Source organism: Mauremys mutica, chromosome 4, assembly GCF_020497125.1.
Source record: "Mauremys mutica isolate MM-2020 ecotype Southern chromosome 4, ASM2049712v1, whole genome shotgun sequence".
In the NCBI taxonomy this organism is placed as follows: Eukaryota; Metazoa; Chordata; order Testudines; family Geoemydidae; genus Mauremys; species Mauremys mutica.
The window spans coordinates 74,658,906-74,681,865 of NC_059075.1; the positions used below are offsets into that span (position 1 = coordinate 74,658,906).

At 46.9% G+C, this 22,960-nt stretch overlaps 2 protein-coding genes across 5 annotated transcripts in view; one reads left to right on the top strand and one right to left on the bottom strand.

The window, feature by feature from the left end:
• Positions 1-7,009, top strand: part of TP53I11 (tumor protein p53 inducible protein 11) — a 46,452-nt gene extending 39,443 nt beyond the window's left edge. The window contains exons 6-7 of the mRNA XM_045014990.1: positions 334-435; positions 2,381-7,009. Of these exons, the coding sequence (XP_044870925.1) occupies positions 334-435; positions 2,381-2,514 (236 nt within the window). The 3' untranslated portion in view covers positions 2,515-7,009. The remainder of the gene's footprint in view (positions 1-333; positions 436-2,380) is intronic.
• Positions 7,010-15,709: 8,700 nt separating this feature from the next.
• Positions 15,710-22,960, bottom strand: part of TSPAN18 (tetraspanin 18) — a 175,010-nt gene continuing 167,759 nt past the window's right edge. For all 4 annotated transcript variants that reach the window (XM_045012519.1, XM_045012520.1, XM_045012521.1 and 1 more), the window contains 3 exons: positions 21,527-21,706; positions 17,499-17,582; positions 15,710-16,012 (listed from right to left, as the gene is read on the bottom strand). In XM_045012519.1, coding sequence (XP_044868454.1) covers positions 15,965-16,012; positions 17,499-17,582; positions 21,527-21,706 — 312 coding nt within the window. In that variant the 3' untranslated portion in view covers positions 15,710-15,964. The remainder of the gene's footprint in view (positions 16,013-17,498; positions 17,583-21,526; positions 21,707-22,960) is intronic.

Here is a 22,960-nt window from a genome sequence, read left to right on the forward strand (position 1 = left end):
ATTTCTAGTGCACGCATTACCATGTTATCTAAGTGCAGAGGAGACCAGCTTGGTTACAGGATCCAGGCTGGGGCACTCTAGCAGTGTCAAGCCTGGAAGGTGGGTCCATCCAAATACATTGCAGCACCCCTTCTGTAACTTTGGGCCATCACAGTAGATTACTCAGTTCCACCAGCACAGCTGTATCATGCCTATGAGTGTTAGCCTCATGAATTAGTTGTTGTTACTTCTGAGATTCCCCATGGCAGGGGGTGGTGGTGTCTCTGAGCTGCCCCTTTCACCTGCAACATCTCTCAGCCTGTGAAGCAGTTTTGCTATGTGTTCTTGTCTCAGGTCTCTCCCTTATCATGTGGAATGCCCTGTACACATCGGAGAAGGTCGTCATCCGTTGGACCCTGCTGACAGAAGCCTGTTACTTTGGGGTACAGTTCCTAGGTGAGCAGCTCTACTGAGGCGGGAGGGAAGCAGAGGGGATTGGCCAACTGATAGGCTGTCCCTTCCCCACACAAGTGCCTGGGAAGAAGGGAATGCTGCCAATGGCAAAGCAGCATAACTTGCACTGCTTTGGCATTCACTGGGGGAAAGATTCTGCTCTTATTTACACTGGTGGAAATCTGGAGTCCCCTCATTGAATTTAGTGGCATTATCTAGATTTACTGTAGTAAAGCTGAAACCATAACTGGGCCTCTGGTGTTCAGCATGAGTGAAACTTACCCAGTCAATGGGCTGAAGAGAGAGGATATGGTAGAGGAGGCAAAGTTGTCAGTGCAGTCTGAGACTTGGAGTGACCATCACTGTAACACCCAGCCCTGGGCACAGCGGGGCTGAGTCTCTGCCACCTGGCTTCTCGTGGTCATCCCCAAACTGAGCAGTAAGAGGGCATAAAACACTACAAAATCACAAGAGGAGCTGTAGGCCAGTGGGGTCCCCGATCAGCCCCAGGAAGTGTTTAAATGCCGCACTCTGCATCTGTTCAGGCCCTTTCTGTAGGCTACTGTTGATTGTAGCAACAACTTTCAAACAGTTCAACATAAATCCAATAGCTACCTTTTCCCTGACCCAGGAATGTCCTTGCCAAAGCCTCCATGCTCCTGTCAGCTCTTCCCCAGGTTGCCTATAGCCCATTTGCCTGAGAAGCAACCTGTTTTCTATAGCACTCTCTCTCAGCCTGGGCAGATATCAGCTGCTCATCATTCACCTGACACCTCCCCAGCTGAGGCTGATAATGCCCAATACCAGGCCCAAGCAGCTGTTCTTAAACAGGTCCTGCCTCAGAATAGGCCTGGTAGTCCACTCCTTTAAGAACAATGCTGTTACAATAGCATGTGTGGGAAGAAAATAAATGACTGCACAAGGCGGTGGAGAATCAGGCTCAGAATCTTACATCCTCACTGTCTCTCTTCTCACTACTCTCCCCCTATTCCTTCTACGGGGGTGGAAGTTATAGTTGTGTGCAACCCATGGATGCCAGATTGGTCCACCCAACTCTATTTTGCCACTAACACCCACTTTCTGACCCACTTACCCCAGGCACTCTGCAGCAAGCTGGAGTTAAATTCTGCATTTAGGTCCCTCAATTCTGTGGCACTCTGGTGTGGCAGACTGGAAATTGTATGGTAGCTTCACTTACATTAAAAAAGGATTTTTATTACATGAAATATGAAAATGAATAAAACATGTGGGACATGCTCTGATATTGAATTCAATATATTTTACACGGTTCACACCTGGTTTCAATATGCCACGGTTTCTTGCATAGACACCTCAATGACTGCTTTGTAGAGTTGCCATGGGGGAAAGTGGCAGGTTTTGGCAGGGCATAGCTACAACTTATTACCTGCTGGAGGCATTTGTTTGTGAGAGAAACACATTTTATTAATATTTCTGCTTTGAAGAAAATCAGCAATGAAATTAACAAACGCACTATTTAAGCTGGCAGCTGTAGGTTTCAGAATTAACACTGAGTAGGATATTTCAGGCTGTCTGCCTGAAGATAGAGCTTTTTCATTTTTCTGAGTGAAATTTTAAATGATTAGTCTAGGGCAAGGTATAAATGCCATGGCAAATTCTGAGACTGAAATTGCACAATACATGGGATGCTGTCTGTACCCCATATGTAACTTACTCCACTGCTGAATGTGGCCCCAGTATTATATTTCTTTGAGAGATAATCACAGTTGCTTAATGACTCACTAAATAATGTAGTGGGGCAGCAGTGCTAGAAGCAGACAAACAGATCGATGGGCAGAAATTGCAAGGCTGCCTTGTAGGTTTTCGGGATGGATAACTCTCCTTGAGACTTTCCACTATAGGGCACTAGAGACCTGTACTCTGTTATTTCACCATCAACCTGTGCCTTGTCTCCCTCCTTCTCCTTCAGTTACCACCATCACCCTTGTCGAGAGTGGCCGGATCTCCACAGGTGCCATGCTCCTCCTCACCAGCCGGCTCCTCTTCACCCTCATCACCGTTTACTACTATTACCAAGTTGGACGGCGACCCAAGAAAGTCTAATCCCTGAGGCTTTCTGGGGGAGAGGGGTGGGGTTTCTGTTAGTAATGTCACTTTTTTGTTTGTTTGTTTGGTCCCTTTTGTTCTAAAGCAATTCCCTTCTTTTCCACTTACCAGCATGAATCAGCGTGTAAACCCACTGTTGGCGCCATTGCCACATGAGGTGCAGGGGGAGAGCTGATCCCTACAGCCCTCCCCATATCTGTCTAGAGAAGGCAAGTGAATGCAGCAGGGAAGGCTGACACGATGTGAGGACCAGTCAGGCTCAGGGACAATGGAGGAAACGGGCCAGTAGAATCACAAGCTCAGAAACCTTTTCAGCAAAGCACAAAATGATTGCAGCACATAGAAACTGAATCCCAGAGGGGAGAGGAAGCAAAGGTGCACTGCAAAGGACTCAGTCTAGCTCCTGTAGGCTTGGAGCCATTCATTTTGCCTTTCACTCACACCTAGAGCCTTTTCCCCCTTTAGCAAGTAGACTGCAGAACTAATCCTGGCCAGCCTTCTAAGGCAGGGCTGCTGCCACAGCTCCAATCAGGTAGTGTTGTGTGTTTTAGAGACAACACCCAATGTATTTACTCTGTGCTGACCACTGCTATAGCAATGCTGACAGGACACACTGGGTTAAATACACCAAGAAAAGATGGTGGCATCTAACAGTCCTGTGAAACTTGATGCCAAGCTACATCCAAATCTTGTATGGATCTCCTTAAGGGAGAGTGGTGCAAAAAGATGGAGAAAAAACACATGGATTGCATTAGGGGAGAAATGTAAAGAGCTGTTGAAGAGTCTCCAAGACTGAATAAGCCCTGTTGAAGTTTGGTATATAGCCTGGGCTGCTGCTCATATTTTTCTTTTCCCTTAATTCCTATTGGAGCAGTTCCCTTGCAGTTAACACGAGTGAGTGCACTAGCATAGATCAGCCAATGGCACTTTAACCAGTCCCCTACTTCAGTCTAGATGAGGCCATGGTTAAAATACTCCTTATGTCCTGTCTATGCTAGAGCACCCCTCACTGTTGGCAAGAGTGAGGAAAAGGCTCACGTCAGTGAGGACTGCAGGGGGTAAATCACTATTCTGTGGGTACTCGTGTGAATCTAACTCTAGTGAAGTGAGGGACTAGACAAGCCAGATGGTCTTCTCCCTTCCTACTGTACAGATACCAACTTCCTCTTGGATTCAGCAGAAAAAAGGACCAAATGCTGAGGTCTTATGTCTTCAGGATCCTATTTTGGCTGGGATAAAGAATGGCTGAGCAGGGAGAAGTACTAGGCCCATCTTGCCTTCCCCAGCCATGCCAAAGGCATAACAGGACTTCATTTTTCCACAACTGTTGCCTCCCATTGCTCTTAAGGCTGAGGAAGATTTAACCCTGGCTCCATAGCACTGGCTCTGCTCTGCTTCTAGTGACAATCCAGGAGAAGATAGTACCTTGCCCCACCTGCTTTCCAGAACCATGCTGCTGGTTCTCCACTGTACTGAAATCCAAAGGATGGGATAGATGGCATGGACTTATTCATGTACTAACAGGGGGAGCTGACAGACCAGGAATAAGCATGTGCAGGGTCCTGGCTGTTGAGAATCAGAACTGTCTGTGAACAATAGAGCTAAGGTGGCTGCTGAAGAACATTAGCTTTAAGGAACACTTCTTAGCATCAGCCAGAAAACTTTAGTGAGGGATTTTTTAACATGGACATCCACTGAGCATTCATGGTAAAGCCTGGTGCATCTTCACTCCAGCTCTCCCTTAAAGCTTATTTCTATTATGTGTTTCTGGCATTTACAAACAGCTCCATGAACTTGGCCTGCTGTGTGCATTGCAATGTCTGTCAAGTGGAAATGCTGAAAATATTTGAGCTGATACTAAATCTTTTAAAAACACACAAAGAGAGATTGATAGCCCCAGCCTGATTGCAGCAACCTCTGGACCCTTAGCTACTTGCTAATGCTGGGGCTGAGTGTAACTCTCCAGTCTGGCCAGTAGAAGATTATATAGTTAAAATTCATCATGAGCCTCTGGGGTACTGTCTGGAATGGAACCTGTAACAAAGGGGATCCTGGGGTTTTTGGGTTAATTTCATTTCAGCTGGAATAGGCAGGTTCTAGGAAAGGATCTTTCTTGGGGCTATGGGTAAAAAATGCTGCCTCTAGCATACACCACTGGCCATCAGGGCTGAGTTTGTATTAAGGTAGCATAGCTGAATGGGCTTTAGCTATGAACCACTGTCAGAAGGCCCCACCTTTGCATCTGCTATGGTAGTGAACCATCCAGCACATATTGCTCAGGGTTGGTTGCAATCAAGTCTTGGTTGATTTCAGGATTTCTAAAGGGGTTTTAAAGCATCTAAACTTCCATAGAAGCCTCAGCGCCCCCGGTTCCTGCATGGGAGTGTCAAGTTTTTTGCTGCTATAATTTCAAGTGTTTAACCAAATAGGTAGCTGAGACAATGATTCTGTTCTCTGATGTTTGTTGCCCCCTCCAGCCTAAGTGATCTGGAGAGAGCAGAGGGGTGGGGCGGGGCAGGGCAGAGGGCTACTGGCCATGAGGGGCAAGTCAATGCTAATCAATGTAAAGGCCTGCTCCCAGGAAGAGAGAGATCAAATGGAGCATAAACTCAACTTACTCTGCTCATTGCTTCCCCCCCACCTTCATGTAACCAAGTGCTATTGGTGCCATAGGGACTGGGGCAGGGATGGAAGAGTGGGGGTAGGAAGAGGGAAGTCATTTGCAAATTAGTTTGCTACAGTGATGAGGAGTGAGAGTATATGGAACATGGGCCCAGGATTGATGCATACCCAGACGGTCGTCATGGGGTCCTGCTATCTCCGTATGTCTACACTGGAGCTGGAAGTTAGCTAAGTCTGCTGTAGCTGCACTTCCAATTGGAGTACTAGCTTGATCAAATTTCTATTTGAGCTGCAGTGGGGCTGTCTCATGGGACTGGAATTTATACCTTTCAGCTCTAATGCAGAGAGAGATGTACCCTGTCTGAGATGGGGTGTGTGCAATCCTCCCTGGCAATCACTAGTTACCAGCTGACAGGTGCACTCCACCATTAGTGATGAGTAATGGTGGGGAATCGCTGACCCTACAAGGGACAGTGAGAGGGATTTTCAGGATCAGGGCTGGAGCACTGTGGGTATCCCTAGGGAAGGACTCAAGCAATACCATGTAGCACTGCCAGAAGCTTACAGCTAGCAGGGGTTTGCTGCCTCAGTTTTTGGCTTGACTGGGGGAGTTATACAATTGTATTATAGAATTAAATCCTACAGCAGAGCTGAACCAGGTATTAGTCACTGCTGGGTGGTTCCTTCCACTCTATAAACGTAGGTTGGGCAGCAGCAGCAGGTGGTACAGGGCAGCACCTTGCTGAAATTTCACAGGGACTGTGCCTAGAAGCACAAGGACAACTGCTAAGTGGCAGCATTGGCTAGCAGCCAAAAACCCAGTTGGGAGGCAAAAACTATTAGGCTTTAATACTGTCTCTGCCACTGACTACCTAGATGACCATGGCCAAGTCACTTCACCTCCCAGGCATCAGTTTCCCCATCTATGAAATGAGGGTAATGAACCCGACTTACCCAGAGGGAGAGAGGAGTAGCATTGCAAGGTGTTTGTGCAGCCCTCTGTACAGCTGAGAGGTATTCTCCAGGTGACTGAGTTCTGAACAAAGACGAGCATGCATTTACATAGTGGGTTTCTGCAAATGTTTTTTGTATCTGGTTCCTGTGTCTGCAGTGGGGTGAACCAAAACATTGGATTCTTACAGCCCTAAACTTAAGGTGAGGAAGGCTAAAAATTCAAGCAGGTCCCTGCACTTCCCTGCTCAGCCCTTACTGATCTCAAGGCAAGCCGCCATTGGCACCGGAGAGGAATCTCTAGTCCCATTGCCACTCCCTGAGCCAGCCAGCCTTTCCTGGCTCCTAGGTTTTTTGGATTCAGTTTATACCTCATCTTAGCTGAGTTTATTCCTCCTTTGGTGAGAAAGTGACTGTACTTAACATAAAAAAAAATCATGTGAATAATAAAAATTAAAGATATCCCACTGCACTGTCACAATACCTTTATTTTTTTTTAAAGAAATGCACATAAATTGTGCAGAATGCTTCAGGCTCGTGTTCTGGTTTATATTACAAAAAATCCTTTCAATATAAAAAGCATTACAATAGGCAATAGAGGATAAATTAGCTCCACTATCTAATAAAAGGAACATTTACAATTTTTAAAATAGATTTCAACGTTCTTTCACACGCAGGCTGTTTCCCAGGCACTCGCAACAGTAATTTAAGAGTTAAATAACAGAGAGGGAGGGGGTGGACTTACAGAAACAAACTGCTCTAGATAATTACATGAAAGGTGCATGGGCTCTGGGCTTTGTTCTACAGCATGGGGGCTAACACTGTGGTGACTCCGTACAGGTCGCTTTCCTACACAGAGCTCTCAAGTGAGGAGTGATTATACTCAACACTCTGCCCCCAAAAGAACACAGCAGAAACTTAAAAGGGAAAAAATGGTTTGTTCCTCCTGCCTAGAGCTCTGGGAAGAACAAGACCCAGCATTGTTGATTATACAGCATGAAACCACAGACAAAGGCAGTAACACATCATGGTGATCAAAAAACAAAACGTGTATGTCTCACAGTAACAAAGGATTCCCCATTCTGGAGTCTCCTGTTCATTAAAATTCCATGGAGGAAATTCCTCACCTCTCCCCTTGACTCAAGCCCCAGCATTTCAGATGACCAAGATGGTTGGAACCTGCATGAGGGGTTTGTGCATCTCTTAACAGTCGTCTCCATTTCTTTATTGGAGGGTGCTGCCAGGGGCGGCTCCAGGCACCAGCTGAGCAAGCGCATGCCAGGGGCAGCCTGAGGCAGCATTTCTGTGGGAGGCCCCCCCCCGGTCCCGCGGCTTCAGCAGCAATTCAGGGGGCCTGGCAGATCACCCGCAGAACAGTTGTCGAATCCGCATGACCGACGGACCTCCCGCAGAAACGTCACCGAAGGATGCCTGACTGCCGTGCTTGGGGTGGCAAAAAACAGACCTGCCCCTGGGTGCTGCTTCTTGGTTTCTTGAGCCTGTCTCAGGACAGGATGAAAATTCAAAATGATCTTAAACTGGAGAAATACTCTGAAGTAAATAGGATGAAATGCAATAAGAACAAATGCAAAGTAATATACTTAAGGAGGATTAATCAATTGCACAAATACAAAATGGGAAATGACTGCCTAAGAAGCAGTACTGCAGAAAAGGATCTGGGGGTTATAGTGGATCACAAACTAAATGAGTCAACACTGTAATGGTGTTGCAAAAAAGCAAACATCATTCTGAGATGTATTAGGAAGAGCATTGTAAGCCCGACATGAGAGGTAATCCTCTACTGAGCACTGATAAGGCCTCTTCTGAAGTAGTGTGTCCAGTTTAGGGCACCACGGTTCAGGAAATGTGGACAAATTGGAGAAAGTCCAGAGGAGAGCAACAAAAAAAATTAGAGCTCTAGAAAACATGACCTACAAGGAAAGATTGATAAAATGGGACTTTTTTAATCTGAAGAAGAGAAACTGAGGGGAGACAGTCTTCAAATTCGTAAAAAGTTGTTATGAAGAGGAAGATGAAACATTTTCTCCTTATCCACTGAGGACAGGACAAAAAGTAATGGTCTTAAATTGCAGCAAGGGCGATTTAGGTTAGATATTAGGAAAAACTTCCTGTCAGGGTGGTTAAGCACTGGAACAAATTACCTGGGAAGGTTGTGGAATCTCTGCCATTGGAGATTTTTAAGAACAGATTAGACAAACACCTGTCAGGGATGACCTAGATAATACTTAGGGCTTGGCTACACTGGAGAGTTGCAGCGCGGGTGGTGGCTTTACAGCGCTGCAACTCACCATCCACACTTGCAAGGCACATACAGCGCTGTATCTCCCTGGCTACAGCGCTGGCTGTACTCCACCTCTGCCTGGGGAATAACGACTGCAGCGCTGGTGCTGCAGCGCTGGAGTGCCAGTGTAAACAGTGATTAATCTTACTATGCTGTAACTGACCTCTGGAATTTTCCCATAATGCTTTTAACTAAAGAACTCTCTTTGTTTTGTTATGATGCCTCTCTTTGTTTTGTTGTGAACTCGGGGCTCCCGAGCTGCTTATCTAAAAAACAAACACAGCTACTGCTTGCTGTGAATGAGGCAGGCAGGGGGATGAATGTCTACAGCTAGTGTTTGCTTTAGGAGAGAAACAGCATGGCGGGGGTGGGGGAAGGGAGTCCGTCGGAGCAGCTGCTTATCTGGTATGCAGGCTATTTGCATTTAAGAGTGAATGAGGGGTCGGGGAAGTGGTCATAATTTGCAAGGCAGGGAGGTGACAGTGTTGGCTCAAAAAATCCACTCTCTCTCTCTCCCCCACCCTCCCTGTCACACTTCACCCCACCCCCCTCTTTTGAAAAGCACGTTGCAGCCACTTGAACGCTGGGATAGCTGCCCATAATGCACCACTCCCAACACCGCTGCAAATGTGGCCACACTGCAGCGCTGGTAGCTGTCAGTGTGGCCACACACTTAGTCCTGCCACGAGTGCAGGGGACTGGACTAGATAACTTCTTGAGGTCCTTTCCAGTCCTACATTCCTGTGATTCTAGCCCTTTAAAGAGAGGCTATGAAGATTTCAGCAAGAACATAAGAACAGCCATACTGGGTCAGACCAATGGTCCATCTAGCTTAGTATCCTGTCTTCTGACAGTGGCCAGTGCCAGGTACTTCGGAGGGAATGAACAGAACAGGGCAATTATCAAGTGACAAATGCAAGAAGCCTGGGGAACAAGCAGGGAGAACTAGAAGTCCTGGCACAGTCAAGGAATTATGATGTAATTGGAATAACAGAGACTTGGTGGGATAACTCACATGATTGGAGTACTGTCATGGATGGATATAAACTGTTCAGGAAGGATAGGCAGGGCAGAAAAGGTGGGGGAGTTGCATTGTATGTAAGAGAGCAGTATGACTGCTCAGAGCTCCAGTATGAAACTGCAGAAAAACCTGAGAGTCTCTGGATTAAATTTAGAAGTATGAACAACAAGGGTAATGTCGTGGTGGGAGTCTGCTACAGACCACCAGACCAGGGGGATGAGGTGGACGAGGCTTTCTTCCAGCAACTAACAAAAGTTGCTAGATCACAGGCCCTGGTTCTCATGGGTGACTTTAATTACCCCGATATCTGCTGGGAGAGCAATACAGCAGTGCACAGACAATCCAGGAAGTTTCTGGAAAGTGTAGGGGACAATTTCCTGGTGCAAGTGCTGGAGGAACCAACTAGGGGAAAAGCTCTTCTTGACCTGCTGCTCACAAACAGGGAAGAAATAGTAGAAGCAATAGTGGATGGGAACCCGGGAGGCAGTGACCATGAGATGGTCGAGTTCAGGATCCTGACACAAGGAAGAAAGGAGAGCAGTAGAACAGAGACCCTGGACTTCAGAAAAGCAGACTTCGACTCCCTCAGGGAACTGATGGGCAAGGTCCCCTGGGAGAATAACATGACGGGGAAAGGAGTTGAGGAAAGCTGGCTGTATTTTAAAGAATCCTTATTGAGGTTGCAGGAACAAACCATCCCGATGTGTAGGAAGAAAAGTAAATATGGCAGGCGACCAGCTTGGCTTAACAGTGAAATCCTTGCTCGTCTTAAACACAAAAAAAAAACGCTTACAAGAAGTGGAAGATTGAACAAATAACCAGGGAGGAGTATAAAAGTATTGCTCAGGCATGCAGGAGTGAAATTAGGAAGGCCAAATCACACTTGGAGTTGCAGCTAGCCGGAGATGTTAGGAGTAACAAGAAGGGTTTCTTCAGGTATGTTAGCAACAAGAAGAAAGTCAAGGAAAGTGTGGGCCCCTTGCTGAATGAGGGAGGGAACCTAGTGACAGAGGATGTGGAGAAAGCTAGTGTACTCAATGCTTTTTTTGCCTCTGTCTTCACAGACAAGGTCAGCTCCCAGACAGCTGCACTCTGCAGCATGGTATGGGGAGGAGGTGACCAGCTCTCTGTGGAGAAAGTAGTAGTTCGGGACTATTTAGAAAAGCTGGACGAGCACAAGTCCATGGGGCCAGATGCGCTGCATCCGAGGGTGCTAAAGGAGTTGGCCGATGAGATTGCAGAGCCATTGGCCATTATCTTTGAAAAATCATGGCGATCGGGGGAGGTCCCGAATGACTGGAAAAAAGCTAATGTAGTGCCCATCTTTAAAAAAGGGAAGAAGGAAGATCCAGGGAACTACAGGCCAGTCAGTCTCACCTCAGTCTCTGGAAAAATCATGGAACAGGTCCTCAAGGAATCAATTCTGAACCACTTAAAGGAGGGGAAAGTGATCAGGAACAGTCAGCATGGATTCAGCAAGGGCAAGTCATGCCTGACTAACCTAATTGCCTTCTATGATGAGATAACCGGCTCTGTGGATGAGGGGAAAGCGGTGGATGTGCTATTTCTGGACTTTAGCAAAGCTTTTGATACAGTCTCCCACAGTATTCTTGCCAGCAAGTTAAAGAAGTATGGGCTGGATGAATGGACGGTAAGGTGGATAGAAAACTGGCTAGATGGTCGGGCTCAACGGGTAGTGATCAATGGTTCCATGTCTAGTTGGCAGCCGGTATCAAGTGGAGTGCCCCAAGGGTCGGTGCTGGGGCCGGTTTTGTTCAATATCTTCATTAACGATCTGGAGGATGGTGTGGACTGCACCCTTAGCAAGTTTGCAGATGACACTAAACTGGGAGGAGTGGTTGATATGCTGGAGGGTAGGGATAGGATACAGAGGGACCTAGACAAATTAGAGGATTGGGCCAAAAGAAATATGATGAGGTTCAACAAGGACAAGTGCAGAGTCCTGCACTTAGGACGGAAGAATCCCATGCACTGCTACAGACTAGGGACCGAATGGCTAGGCAGCAGTTCTGCAGAAAAGGACCTAGGGGTTACGGTGGACGAAAAGCTGAATATGAGTCAACAGTGTGCCCTTGTTGCCAAGAAGGCTAATGGTATTTTGGGTTGTATAGGTAGGGGCATTTCCAGCAGATCGAGGGATGTGATCATTCCCCTCTATTCAGCACTGGTGAGGCCTCATTTGGAGTACTGTGTCCAGTTTTGGGCCCCACACTACAAGAAGGATGTGGATAAATTGGAGAGAGTCCAGCAGAGGGCAACAAAAATGATTAGGGGGCTGGAGCACATGACTTATGAGGAGAGGCTGAGGGAACTGAGATTGTTTAGCCTGCAGAAGAGAAGAATGAGGGGGGATTTGATAGCTGCTTTCAACTACCTGAAAGGGGGTTCCAAAGAGGATCGATCTAGACTGTTCTCAGTGGTAGAAGATGACAGAACAAGGAGTAATGGTCTCAAGTTGCAGAGGGTTGAGTTTGAGTCTCAAGTTTAGGTTGGACATTAGGAAAAACTTTTTCACTAGTAGGGTGGTGAAGAACTGGAATGGGTTACCTAGGGAGGTGGTGGAATCTCCTTCCTTAGAGGTTTTTAAGGACAGGCTTGACAAAGCCCTGGCTGGGATGATTTAGTTGGGTTTGGTCCTGCTTTGAGCAGGGGGTTGGACTAGATGACCTCCTGAGGTCCCTTCCAACCCTGAGATTCTATGATTCTATGATCCATCCCCTGTTGCCTAAGGGGAGAATGGGGGGAGATGACAACTGCACGGCAGGGAGGACAGAAAAAGGGAAACGAAGAAGAGACAAGAGGGATGTGTGGGTGAGATTAGAGAGAGTGAGAAGATAAGATGGAAAAAAGAAAAAGTTCTTTTCTCTGAGAGAGAAAGGGACACACACAAAGAAGAGAAAGCAAAGGGAATAAATGGGGGAAGGAGAGAGAACAACCATTTCAGAAGAAAAGAGTGGAGGGATTTTAATTTAAAAAAAAAGGAAGATGAAAAAGTGATAAATGGGAAAACCAAAGGGGAATAAGCCTGGAAAGGCAACATTTAGGGTTTGCTATTGTATTATCCCTATTCCTCTATTGGACTGTGCACATGCTGACAGACTCCACTCTGGAAAAGGCACACCCAGAGGATGTTTGAATCATATTCTTTGTGCTGTTAGCAGAGAGCTGTGGTTTTTGTTTCAATTACACAACCCCAGGCCAGGCAGGGCCTTCCCCTTCCCCTCCATCTGCTAAATTTCAAGACCCAATTTGGGCCAAAGGGAACCTTTCACAATAGAGCAAGAAATTAAGGGGACGAAGGGAGGACTTCGAAAGCAAAAGAGATGGGTTGCTCCTCCAGACACCAAGAATTCTAGCTGCCATATGTTAGGCACCCAGCAAGAGATCCAGACACCAACTGACAAGAACAAACTTTCCTGCTGTTTATAGTGTTTTGGATGTTAGCTACTCAGGTTCTATTGCCAGCTACAGACTCTGGCTATTATAAGCGGAGTCATGGGTGGTTGTTTTGGCTACTACTTACTCCCCTTCCCCCCCACACCTTAACACCTGTGTTCTTTTTAGTTTTTTTTCCTCCCTTGGGAATCACTCTCTCCAGTGTGCACAGTGACTATCTCTTGGTGCAGGGTGTCACAGCCTTTTCTCTTCATCTACCTGTATCTAGAGAGGATCATCAATTATTGGGTCTGTCCCCATCTTAGTGGATTAGCACAGTGTTATGGTTCAGTTCCCCCCATGCACACACTTCTCATGGTGGGTTGACCACTCAGAAAAACTCCTTGCACGCTAGACCATTAAGTGCAGCTGATTAAAAACAAACAAACAAAGTTTTAGGAACAAATTAGACACTTCCAGCAGGTGCAGATACCGCCAGTTTTGCTAGCAAAGCCACTTTCCTTCTTCATTGTACAAAGGAGCAGAATTTAACTCTCAAATGCATCATTAAAACAGCTCCTAGGGGTAATAACCTATAAGCCCTTTCAATAAAAGTTTTAACACAGCATCTGAGGCCTTTCACTGTTCAACAGCCATGGCCCCAATTCCAACATTTATCCACTGCTGACTTCATCTGTGGGTGGGGACAGATTTTCTTCATGTCCATGCCCAGATTTCTCTGATGATTAGACTCCTGTCTCCAAGCGATTTCCACATGTCCTCAGCAATGCTGTATGTGAGGTTCTAATGTCCTGTTCTCATCCTTCAGCAGCCTAACTTTTCACTCTGGTGCACATTAAGTCAAGGTCCTTTGCCAACTAGTAGGCAGACCTGGTAGGCTTCACCATTACCTACATAGTCATACGTATCTGCATGGTCCCTCCTAGGAAATCCCCGAAGACATGTGCCCACTTCTATCACTGTAAATATTCCACCTGTCTTGGAGCCTCAGTTCTATCCTTTGTAACCCTCGATCAAGGTCCTTAGGTATTTTTCTCAGGTTTGGTTTTAAATGATTAAATGGATGACACTATTTAAATGTCAAAGTGGCATCTGAATGGAGGAAGCCTTAATAAACCAGGAGGCTACATTAAAATGACTTTAGTTGATCCCACTCTCTTGGATAGCTCAGCGGTTTGAGCATTGGCCTGCTAAACCCAGAGTTGTGAGCAGGGCCGCCCAGAGGATTCCGGGGGCCCGGGGTCTTCGGCGGCGGGGGGCCCTTCCGTTCCGGGACCCGCCGCCAAAGTGCCCCGAAGACCCGCGGCGGGAGCCCCCCGCCGCCGAATTACCGCTGAAGCGGGACCCGCCGCCGAAGCGCAGCCCGGTCTTCGGCGGTAATTCGGTGGCGGGGGGGGGGTCCCCGCCGCGGGCCTTCGGGGCACTTCGGCGGCGGGTCCCGGAACAGAAGGGGCCCCCCGCCACCGAAGACCGGGCTGCGCTTCGGCGGCGGTGGCGGGTCCCGCTTCCCCCCCGGCCCCAGCCTCAGCCTCTTACCCGAGCGCATCTCCGGCGGGGCCTGAGCTCCGTCCCGCTCAGAGCTGCGTGGTGAGGGGGCGGGGCTGTGAGCTCCACGCCGAGCGGAGGCAGCTGCCCCGCCCCCTGATCACACGGCTCGGAGCGGGGCGGGGCTCAGGGGCTTGGCCGGAGACTCGGCGCTTGATGCGCTGAGGCTCCAGGAGAGGGGCGGAGGCGGGAGCCTCCGCTGTTCTCTTGGGGGCCCCTGCGGAGCCCGGGGCAAATTGCCCCCTTTGCCCCCCCCTCTGGGCGGCCCTGGTTGTGAGTTCAATCTTTGAGGGGGCCACTTAGGGATCTGGGGCAAAAATTGGTCCTGCTAGTGAAGGCAGGGGGCTGGACTCGATGACCTTTCAAGGTCCCTTCCAGTTCTAGGAGATTGGTATATCTCCTATATTATTTCTTATTTCTTCTCAGCCCCTTGGGACAAGCTAAAGGGAAACTCTGAGATCATAAATGAAGCCACAAGACTCACAAAGGAAATAGTGTGGGAGACAACTACAAATGGGCCCCTTTGCTACCAGTACCATGTTTGGGAATTCCCCACCTGGCTGGAAGGAACATTGGAACCCAGTGCAGATAATTAAGCTAACAGAGCACTACAAAAGTACAAACTACAATTTTGCATGTCGGAGTTGAGTGGCCAAGATTTAGAAGACAAAACAATATGCCCTTGCCATGAGGCTGACAGCATCAGCTATTCTTGGCCAGACCAACCATTTTTAAAGGAGAGAGGGGTAAGATCAGGATTTGGGAACCCCTTGCTCTCCCTCTAATAAAACACTGAACAGAAAAGCAAAGTGACAGAGTAAATAAGGAAAGGTATGCACCAAATTTCTGATTGCATCTCAGCCCTCTGCCAGCCCCCATAAGAGGAGGATCTCCCTCATTTCCCACAGGGTCACATCCCCTTTGGTGGGACTCCAGGGAAAGGCATGCCCCACTCCAAGTAGTCCAAGGGTTCTCCTGGAGGTGTTAAGTGATGGTAGTTGACCCTCCTCTACTGAACATGTGCTTCCATTTCCTGGCTGGCAGTTAAAACTTTAGACCAGAAATGAAAATTAGTAAACAATGGCTGCCACAGTTTTCTGTGTATCAAAAGCCCTTTTTGTCTGGTCGTTTGAAACTTGCCTGACCTTTACACCCGTGTGCTGTGGTTGACCTGCTTCCTTTGGGTACTGAATCGAGCCCGTGTTGCATTATACAGTTCTTCTCTTTCTTCGCTATCTAAAACAATACAATTGTGAATATACTAGGCAGTGTCCTGCTCTGATGGGGACCATTTCAGTCACCTTCCCTCCCACCCACCCCGCAGGCTCCGTCAGTCTCTAGTGCAATTCATTGCACTTCTCTCCTGATCAATGTCTGTGCAGGTTGCTCTGGGAGAAGGTCGGTGTGGCGTAGTGTAGTGCACAGCACCTCAAAGTTCCCGCCCCTGAAGTACAATCCATTTGGTCATTCATATATTACAACCCTTTTTTGTTTCCATTTTGCTAAAAAAAATAAAGTTTTTTCCCCCTCTTTTTTTCGGTCTTTCTTCCAAGTACATAGGAGCATCGCAGTTGCTCAGGGGGTACCTCCTACTGGATCCCTCGAAAGAGACACATTGCGAAGATCATGGCAAACAGCTGGAAAGGGATGAGAAAGAGAAGGACAAACAAAACACAGCCATCAGCCACATCTTACAGAACAATGAAAAACCCTCACTGAGGCCTAGGACTGCCCTAACTTAATATAGACTGAATGAGGAGGGCGAGCTTTCCCCACACAAGCCAGGGAGAAAGAGAAGGCAAGGCATTGCATACCCAAGCCTGGGAGAGGAAAGGGTTTTAGCAGAGGAGGGGCTGCACTCCTCTCCACCCTTTAAACCCTATTCCCACCCACTATCAACAAATACACCCGAGTGGATGATGGCTACCACAGCAGCCTGGGCTCTCTCCAAATTGTCTGTCAGTGTTCTGGGCAGGGTACACTGCTAATCTGTCCACTCTGCACCCTCCCCTGCTCCCACTGCTGCAATGGAGCTCACTCTCCAGTCAGGGGGTGGAATGCTTTGCTGTTCCCAGTAGCTGCAGCTCCCTTCAGCAGGAAGGTAAGCCACCCTCACTCCCTGAAACTCCCCTCTAGAGAGCCAAGTGCATTAGCCCCACCCACATTGCCAGTGTATCAGGAAACCACATGCCAGAGCCCCTGTGACAGTGTCCCAAAGTAGCGTCATGTTCAAGTAGGGGTGACTTTCTGATGGAAACCTGGCTCTGCTTATGTCTACCCCAAAGAGCCAAATGTGGATGCGTTCTATAATGGAGATACGTGCAGTGTTGTCAACTCTCATGATTTTGTCATGAGTCTCATGATAATTATTGTTTTCCTTAAAGTCCCAGCTCCTGGAGTCAAGTGAATATGTAATGATTTCTGCCTTCATTCCTAAAGAAAAAGTAAGTTTCTAGTCCTCGTGACTGGAGAAAGCTTCAAAATGTGACCCCAGTTCACCATAAAGGCTCAAAAAGCAGAAGGCAAATAAAAAGAACACCAGATCTATTGTTTTTACATGATTTTAAAGCCAATCTCAATTTTTGGTGAGCCTCTTAATGATTTTTGAACATTTGGGGTTAGCTATACTGTATATGTTCATCATCTCAGGCAACTATAGTTTCAAACTCTAAACAGATGCCCCGTAAAAAGGCACAGTTTGAAACATATTAATCAAGATGTGCTTCCAGTTATCCCCAGGGACCACATGGTTGTGTTACTATTATCCTGTGACACTCACTCATTTCATCTTGTTTTAAGCACTATGGCGCAGGGACCATCTCTTTTATGGAAACACATAACAGGGCCTGACTGGGGCCGCTGGATGCAACTGGGGAAAATGCTGGATTCCTTAAAGCCTCTGCTTCTTATGGGCCAGTAATTTTATACCAGGCCTAACGCCAGATGGCAGTGCAGGCTTGTATGACGAGGGATTTCTCTGTCCTGCATGCAGACGGACAGAAAATCCAGCTCTTACTTACTAGACTATAATCTCCCTGCATTTTGATAGGGAAGAGTCCTGTTCATGCTACTGGCTGCACTTGTATAGATGCTGCATTTTTAGCACATTAACTGCTTCAGTACCTCAATGGCCAAAACACCAATGGCGAGAGCTCCTGCAAGGTACACATAGGTCTCGAAGGAGTTCAGGATCACAGTGTAACAGCCCTAGGAAAGAATACACCATTGTGAAAAACAGACAAGCAACAACCCCTTTTGTTCTGCAGACATTTGCTTATGGACCTTGTTTGTGTACCTGATGCATGTCCAGATACATGACCTCCAATCAACAGACAGTGAACAACAGAGACCCACTCCATGGGGCCTTTAGGGAAGATGGCCCCTGGAGGCTGAGGCTGCAGTTGACAGGAGATGGGCTTGGCTAACAGAGCCATAACCCACCACTAACCAACATTGGCCATAACCTTCAGCAGGGCAGACAAGAGTAGCACTGGAGAAGCCTTCACTCTGCAGCAAGGATAGGACAGGTTGAGATGGAAGGATGGACAAAAACAGATAGAACAGGACTGGGGGGCTCCCATTATTTAGGCTGGTTTAATTGAGGCTTCATTTTACTGCAGGGGGTAGAGGAGGGGGCCATGAGTCAAGATTCCTGGGTTCTATTCCGAGTTTAGGCAATAATTCACTGGGCAGCCTGAAGCCAGTCACTGTCTCTGTTCCTTAGTTTCCCCATCTGTAACACTGGGTAAATCCTACTTACCTAACATTCTCCTGGGAGAATTAATGCTTGTTAAGAGCTTTGATATCCTTGCATAAATGGGAACACTGAAGTACAAAGTAAATATTATCCTAAAAGTTATCTATTGTCATTCATATTAATTATTATTAATATGGGAAGCACCTGTAAAAGCTCCAGTAGAGAGAAGAACTCTTCTGGGAGGCACCAGTTTATCCAAATCTCAGTTGTGCTAGTCCACAAAATCCCCCAACAAACTAGCAAATTTCTGCAAATGGGTTGTGTGAAAAGAAACAGATACATCAGAGTCTGTTCTATAGAAACATCCATATCTCCTACTGAACATTTCCCTGAGACACATACACAAATGTACACTCACATGTGCACTCATCCATGGATACATACCCTCTCAGTGTACACCCACCCACACATCCCTGCAAGCACACCCTCTCTCCCTCTCCTTGCGCGCACACAGATGGAATCCTGGGCTGTTTTAATCACTTCATTTTTATCTTCAGAAATGGAAAAAACGAATCAGTGGCCTTACTGAGCATGTCATTGATTCTGGTCTCAACCAGACCTTCCAAAATGAAGGGATGATGGAAAGGTCATCTGAGTGAAGAAAAATGAAAAAACCTCAAACACCCATGGGGAGCACATTGCAAGCAAAACTGCTGCATGTCCTTATCAAGGGAAACTGTGCAATGAGCCATAGCTGGGCAAAGACACTCGCAAGTCAAAGACTGGGGACAGTGGAAGGAGTGCACACCTGCATTTACAGAGTGCTTCCTCGTGCATTGCTGAATCTGACAGCGCTTTACAAGGGTTCAAGTGCTTTATTAAGTCCTTTAGCTAAAGGGCGGCGAACATCCTTTTTAGTGGCAAATAACCTACAGTGTGTTAATTGAGAGATCTTTCTCCCTTCTGGAGATAGGGGCAAAGTCTTCCACCATCCTCCCATTTCAGTATCCCTTACTCTCAAGGGCCTCTTATTGTAGTGACCTTGCCTACCACCTGCTGTGGCTCTCTCCAGAGTCCATCAATGGCGCTTCCCTACATTGGCCAAAAGAGCTATTCTGCAAGCCCCAGAATGAGACCTCTGCAATAGGACAGTACGAGGCACTGTCAGGAAAACACTGGACCACTCCATCCTACTGGCCTTTGGATGGTGTTCTGTACACATTAGTTGTTCAGAGACCTTGGAGCCAAAAGATGCATTTATACAGGGAGAATTAGAACGGGTTTATCAGCAGCAGTGCAAGTGCCAGTGTTAACAGGGCTCAGGTGCTTTTACCACTGTGTCATATTTCCTCAACCTGGACTGTACTGATTTTACACTGCAGCTAGTACCAGTGGCAGCTACACTATTGCAGGAGTTATTATACTACTGGCACTAACTTTTCTAGAGCGGACAAGACCCTGTAGACAGTTCTTGTCTGACCTCCAACTCAGTTTGGCAGAACTAAGCATCCAATCTTTTGGGTGCTTATTCAAACACTACTCCAACTTTAACCTGAGGGTCTCCCATAGCCAGGGGTGCTGAGAGCCATTGAACCAAACCATAAACCCGGTATCTGATGGAAACCACTTCAAACCAGAGGGTGTGGCAGCATCCCCAGCTCTAGTACCTACCCCGGTAGCCCCCTTTGAACTGCCCCTGCTGCACAGCAGGTTCAGCATGCCAAGAAAAGTTTTCAACACAAACTAGGCCAGCATCCGCCTAGCAGCTCTGCTCGCCAAGAACTTGACTTTGGTTCAGGAATGTTTGATCTCAACATTCAAAGAACTTCCCTCCTCCTTTACTGGTTAGGACTATTTCTGACAGTTGTCTCATGTGCTCTTTCTCCAGCCAATATGTTGCAACCACACACACAGAGTAACAAAAATCTCCCTTTCCAAAGGATTGAGATGGGAACGTATGGACTCAATATGCTCCAGTGACACCACAAACAGAAATGCAATAATAGGAAGAGAGACATTTTTGTTGTCCTCTTTAGCCCTGTTTGTCAAGTTTTATGTCTTTTCCCCCCCCTCGAGTGTTTGTTGCTTCTCTCTCTCCCTTGTGTGCTTGAGGCAATCAGATCTGGCAGAAGCAGCATTGCAGCGTCTGCTACAATCTCTCACCCAGAGTGCCCCTGCCAATGTTTTCCACCTCCCAGACTGGGGAACAGCTTACAGACTGGTTCTAAACTCATCTGCAATCTGTTGTCAAGTGCTGGAAATGGAACCAGTGCTGCTTAGAAGAGGGAGATGAGGCGGCAGTATTTCATACAGTTCAATTGTCCCATTAATGCTGGGTGAAAACCATTAAGAGGCAGCCAAAGTACAAGTCTGTTTTGCTGAAAGTTTTTTGAAACATGAGGGCTTTGGGTAAGTGTAGGGTGCATATTTCTGTAGGGGTAAGGAGTCTGGATTTGGCTAACTAGGAGGCTCAGTAAAGTGTAGGCCAGAAAAAAGTGACATTATACTGAATGTCCTTGTTAAAAATTGGGCTGATGGAAAGTGCTGGACTGAGAGCCCAAGAGAATGAAATAGTTTGTTTATCTCCAGAACCAGAATGATAAGGGCACAGCAATGCAAGCTTCTCTCCCCCGACTCCGCCAATGTGCCTATCTCCCGCCTTGGAGGGACCATCACTAGTGGTGAGAGGGCACTTGAATCTCCATCGCCTATTCAATCTTCACCTCTCTGTTGAAAGGGCCAACAAGTGACAATAAGTTCTGATTGTAGACGTGGTTTCTTTGCGATTTACATTCCCCTCGTAGGAACAAGACTCTCAAAACTCATTCCAAACTTGGGTCACTAAACAGCCGATAGATGGCAATGACGCTGAGTCACTAATGACCTAGGTTGGTTTGTACTTAACTTCCGTGTGTCTTGCCATCTATGCAAAAAGAGCAATGCCTGATTCTGCATCATGTTCAAGAGCACTGATTTGGGGGTTATTTTTAAGCAAATAACTACATAAATGGCCCTTTCCTGAGTTTTGTGACCCATAATACTCTGTGCAAGGTAAATAGCAATAACAATGAGAGATGGTGAAAGAATCAAAGACAAGAGGGACAAGAATCAGCTGCAGATTTAAGGTTGGAAAATGCAACAAAAAGTTACATAATCCTTTGACACCAACTCTCTTCATCCATTAGATTTGGGGAAATACGCAAATTGCTATAGGCGACACAAAGTTGTGCTACTGCAGTACATTTAAAGTCCATGTAGTGAAAAGACCCAGGTTGTACATAGATACCAAGAGCTGGCAGGCAGTGTAAATGCATTGTTTAGGCATTTAGGAATGTTTAAGGTCTGAGTTATGGTCACCATGAAAGGGACCCATAAACTCTATCAGCTCCTACAGCATGGTCTGTTTAAAGCCCAAGGTGAAGAACTTGTCAGCCCCGGGATTATTTCCCCTTACCTGTCGGTTCTGGTACACGTCTTTCCCCATGAGGCAGTCCTCCTTGCTGACAAATGCCCCATCCCGGGTCTGGAGCTCTCGCTGGCAACAAGCTTCTGGTACCACATCATCTGAGTGGAGGAGTCGGAAATGAGGAGCTGTTTCAAAATCTTCCGGCCCATTCACTCCACAGCAGCCAAACTAGGGAGGGACACAGGAAGGACAGAAATCCATAAGTTCCACCTTGTCACTTCTGAAAGGAAGCACCACAAATCCTTTTGAAGTCATGATTTTGTGGGGTGTGAAGGGTCGGGGTTCAGTGAAGGGAGAGTGAGGGCAATGTGTCTGCATTTGTGTTTTTATCCTGGCACCTCTTTCATCCATTGATCTCAAACCACTCTATAAAGTATCATTATCCCCATTTTACAGATGGGGACACAGACACAGAGATTAAGGGCCTGATCCAAAGCCCACTGGTAGTCAAAGCGATATACTCAAGATCACAGAGTGAATCAGTAGCGGAGCACAGAATACAATCCAGGCTCCTTATTTCCCAGTCCTCCCTGTGGCTGATATCCAACATGCTGCTGGTTCTTCCCATGCCAGCTCTAATGCATTGGATAATTCACTGAAGGGCCACTGCATACTCAAGTGATTCGCTGCATCTACCACCTTTCAGGCTGCAAAACGTTTAAACATTTCATGCATAAAATGTAATCTTCTTCTTTAAATTCCTGAATCAGCATTAAGGGCAGCTTTCTTTAATTTTAAAACTGAACTGAAGGCTGTGGAGACTGATGTCATGTATTTATCTGCTGAACAGGCACAGCATGAGTTGTACTAATGCAAACTTTCCACACACACACGGCCCTTACTTCCTGCAACTGGAGAAGAGACTGGGGACAACTTCTAGTAGAGGAAAGGGGAATTCAGACTCTACAGCAACCCTTGACTTCCCCACTGAGCATCCCAATTAAGATGGCCAGTACTTCTGTACTAGTAATTAGACTATAAGCCACCCGAAGAAGAGCTCCGTGTAGCTCGAAAGCTTCTCTCTTTCACCAACAGAAAAAGATATTACCCAATAAAAGATATTACCTCATCCATCTTGTGTCTCTAATATCCTGGGACCAATACGGCTACAACAACATTGCAAACTATCAGCCACCAACTCATTGCACCGGGGCCATTGAAAAACCACGAGATAGTAACAACTTTTGGCTATAGCTGACCTAACCTGGATTTGAAGCAGAATCCTAGAGGTGAAAGGGTCTCTAGTGATGGCCCATCCCCTGCACCATCCAGCTAGCTGACTGTCTCCAATACTGTACTCTCCCCCTTCTGCGGGCAGCTCAAATACTACGGCACTTTTAGCAAGGAAGGTGTTGCTGGGAGAATTTTAATCTAACTCCTAACTGATAAATACAATCCAGATTGTTTTGTATGCAGCAACGT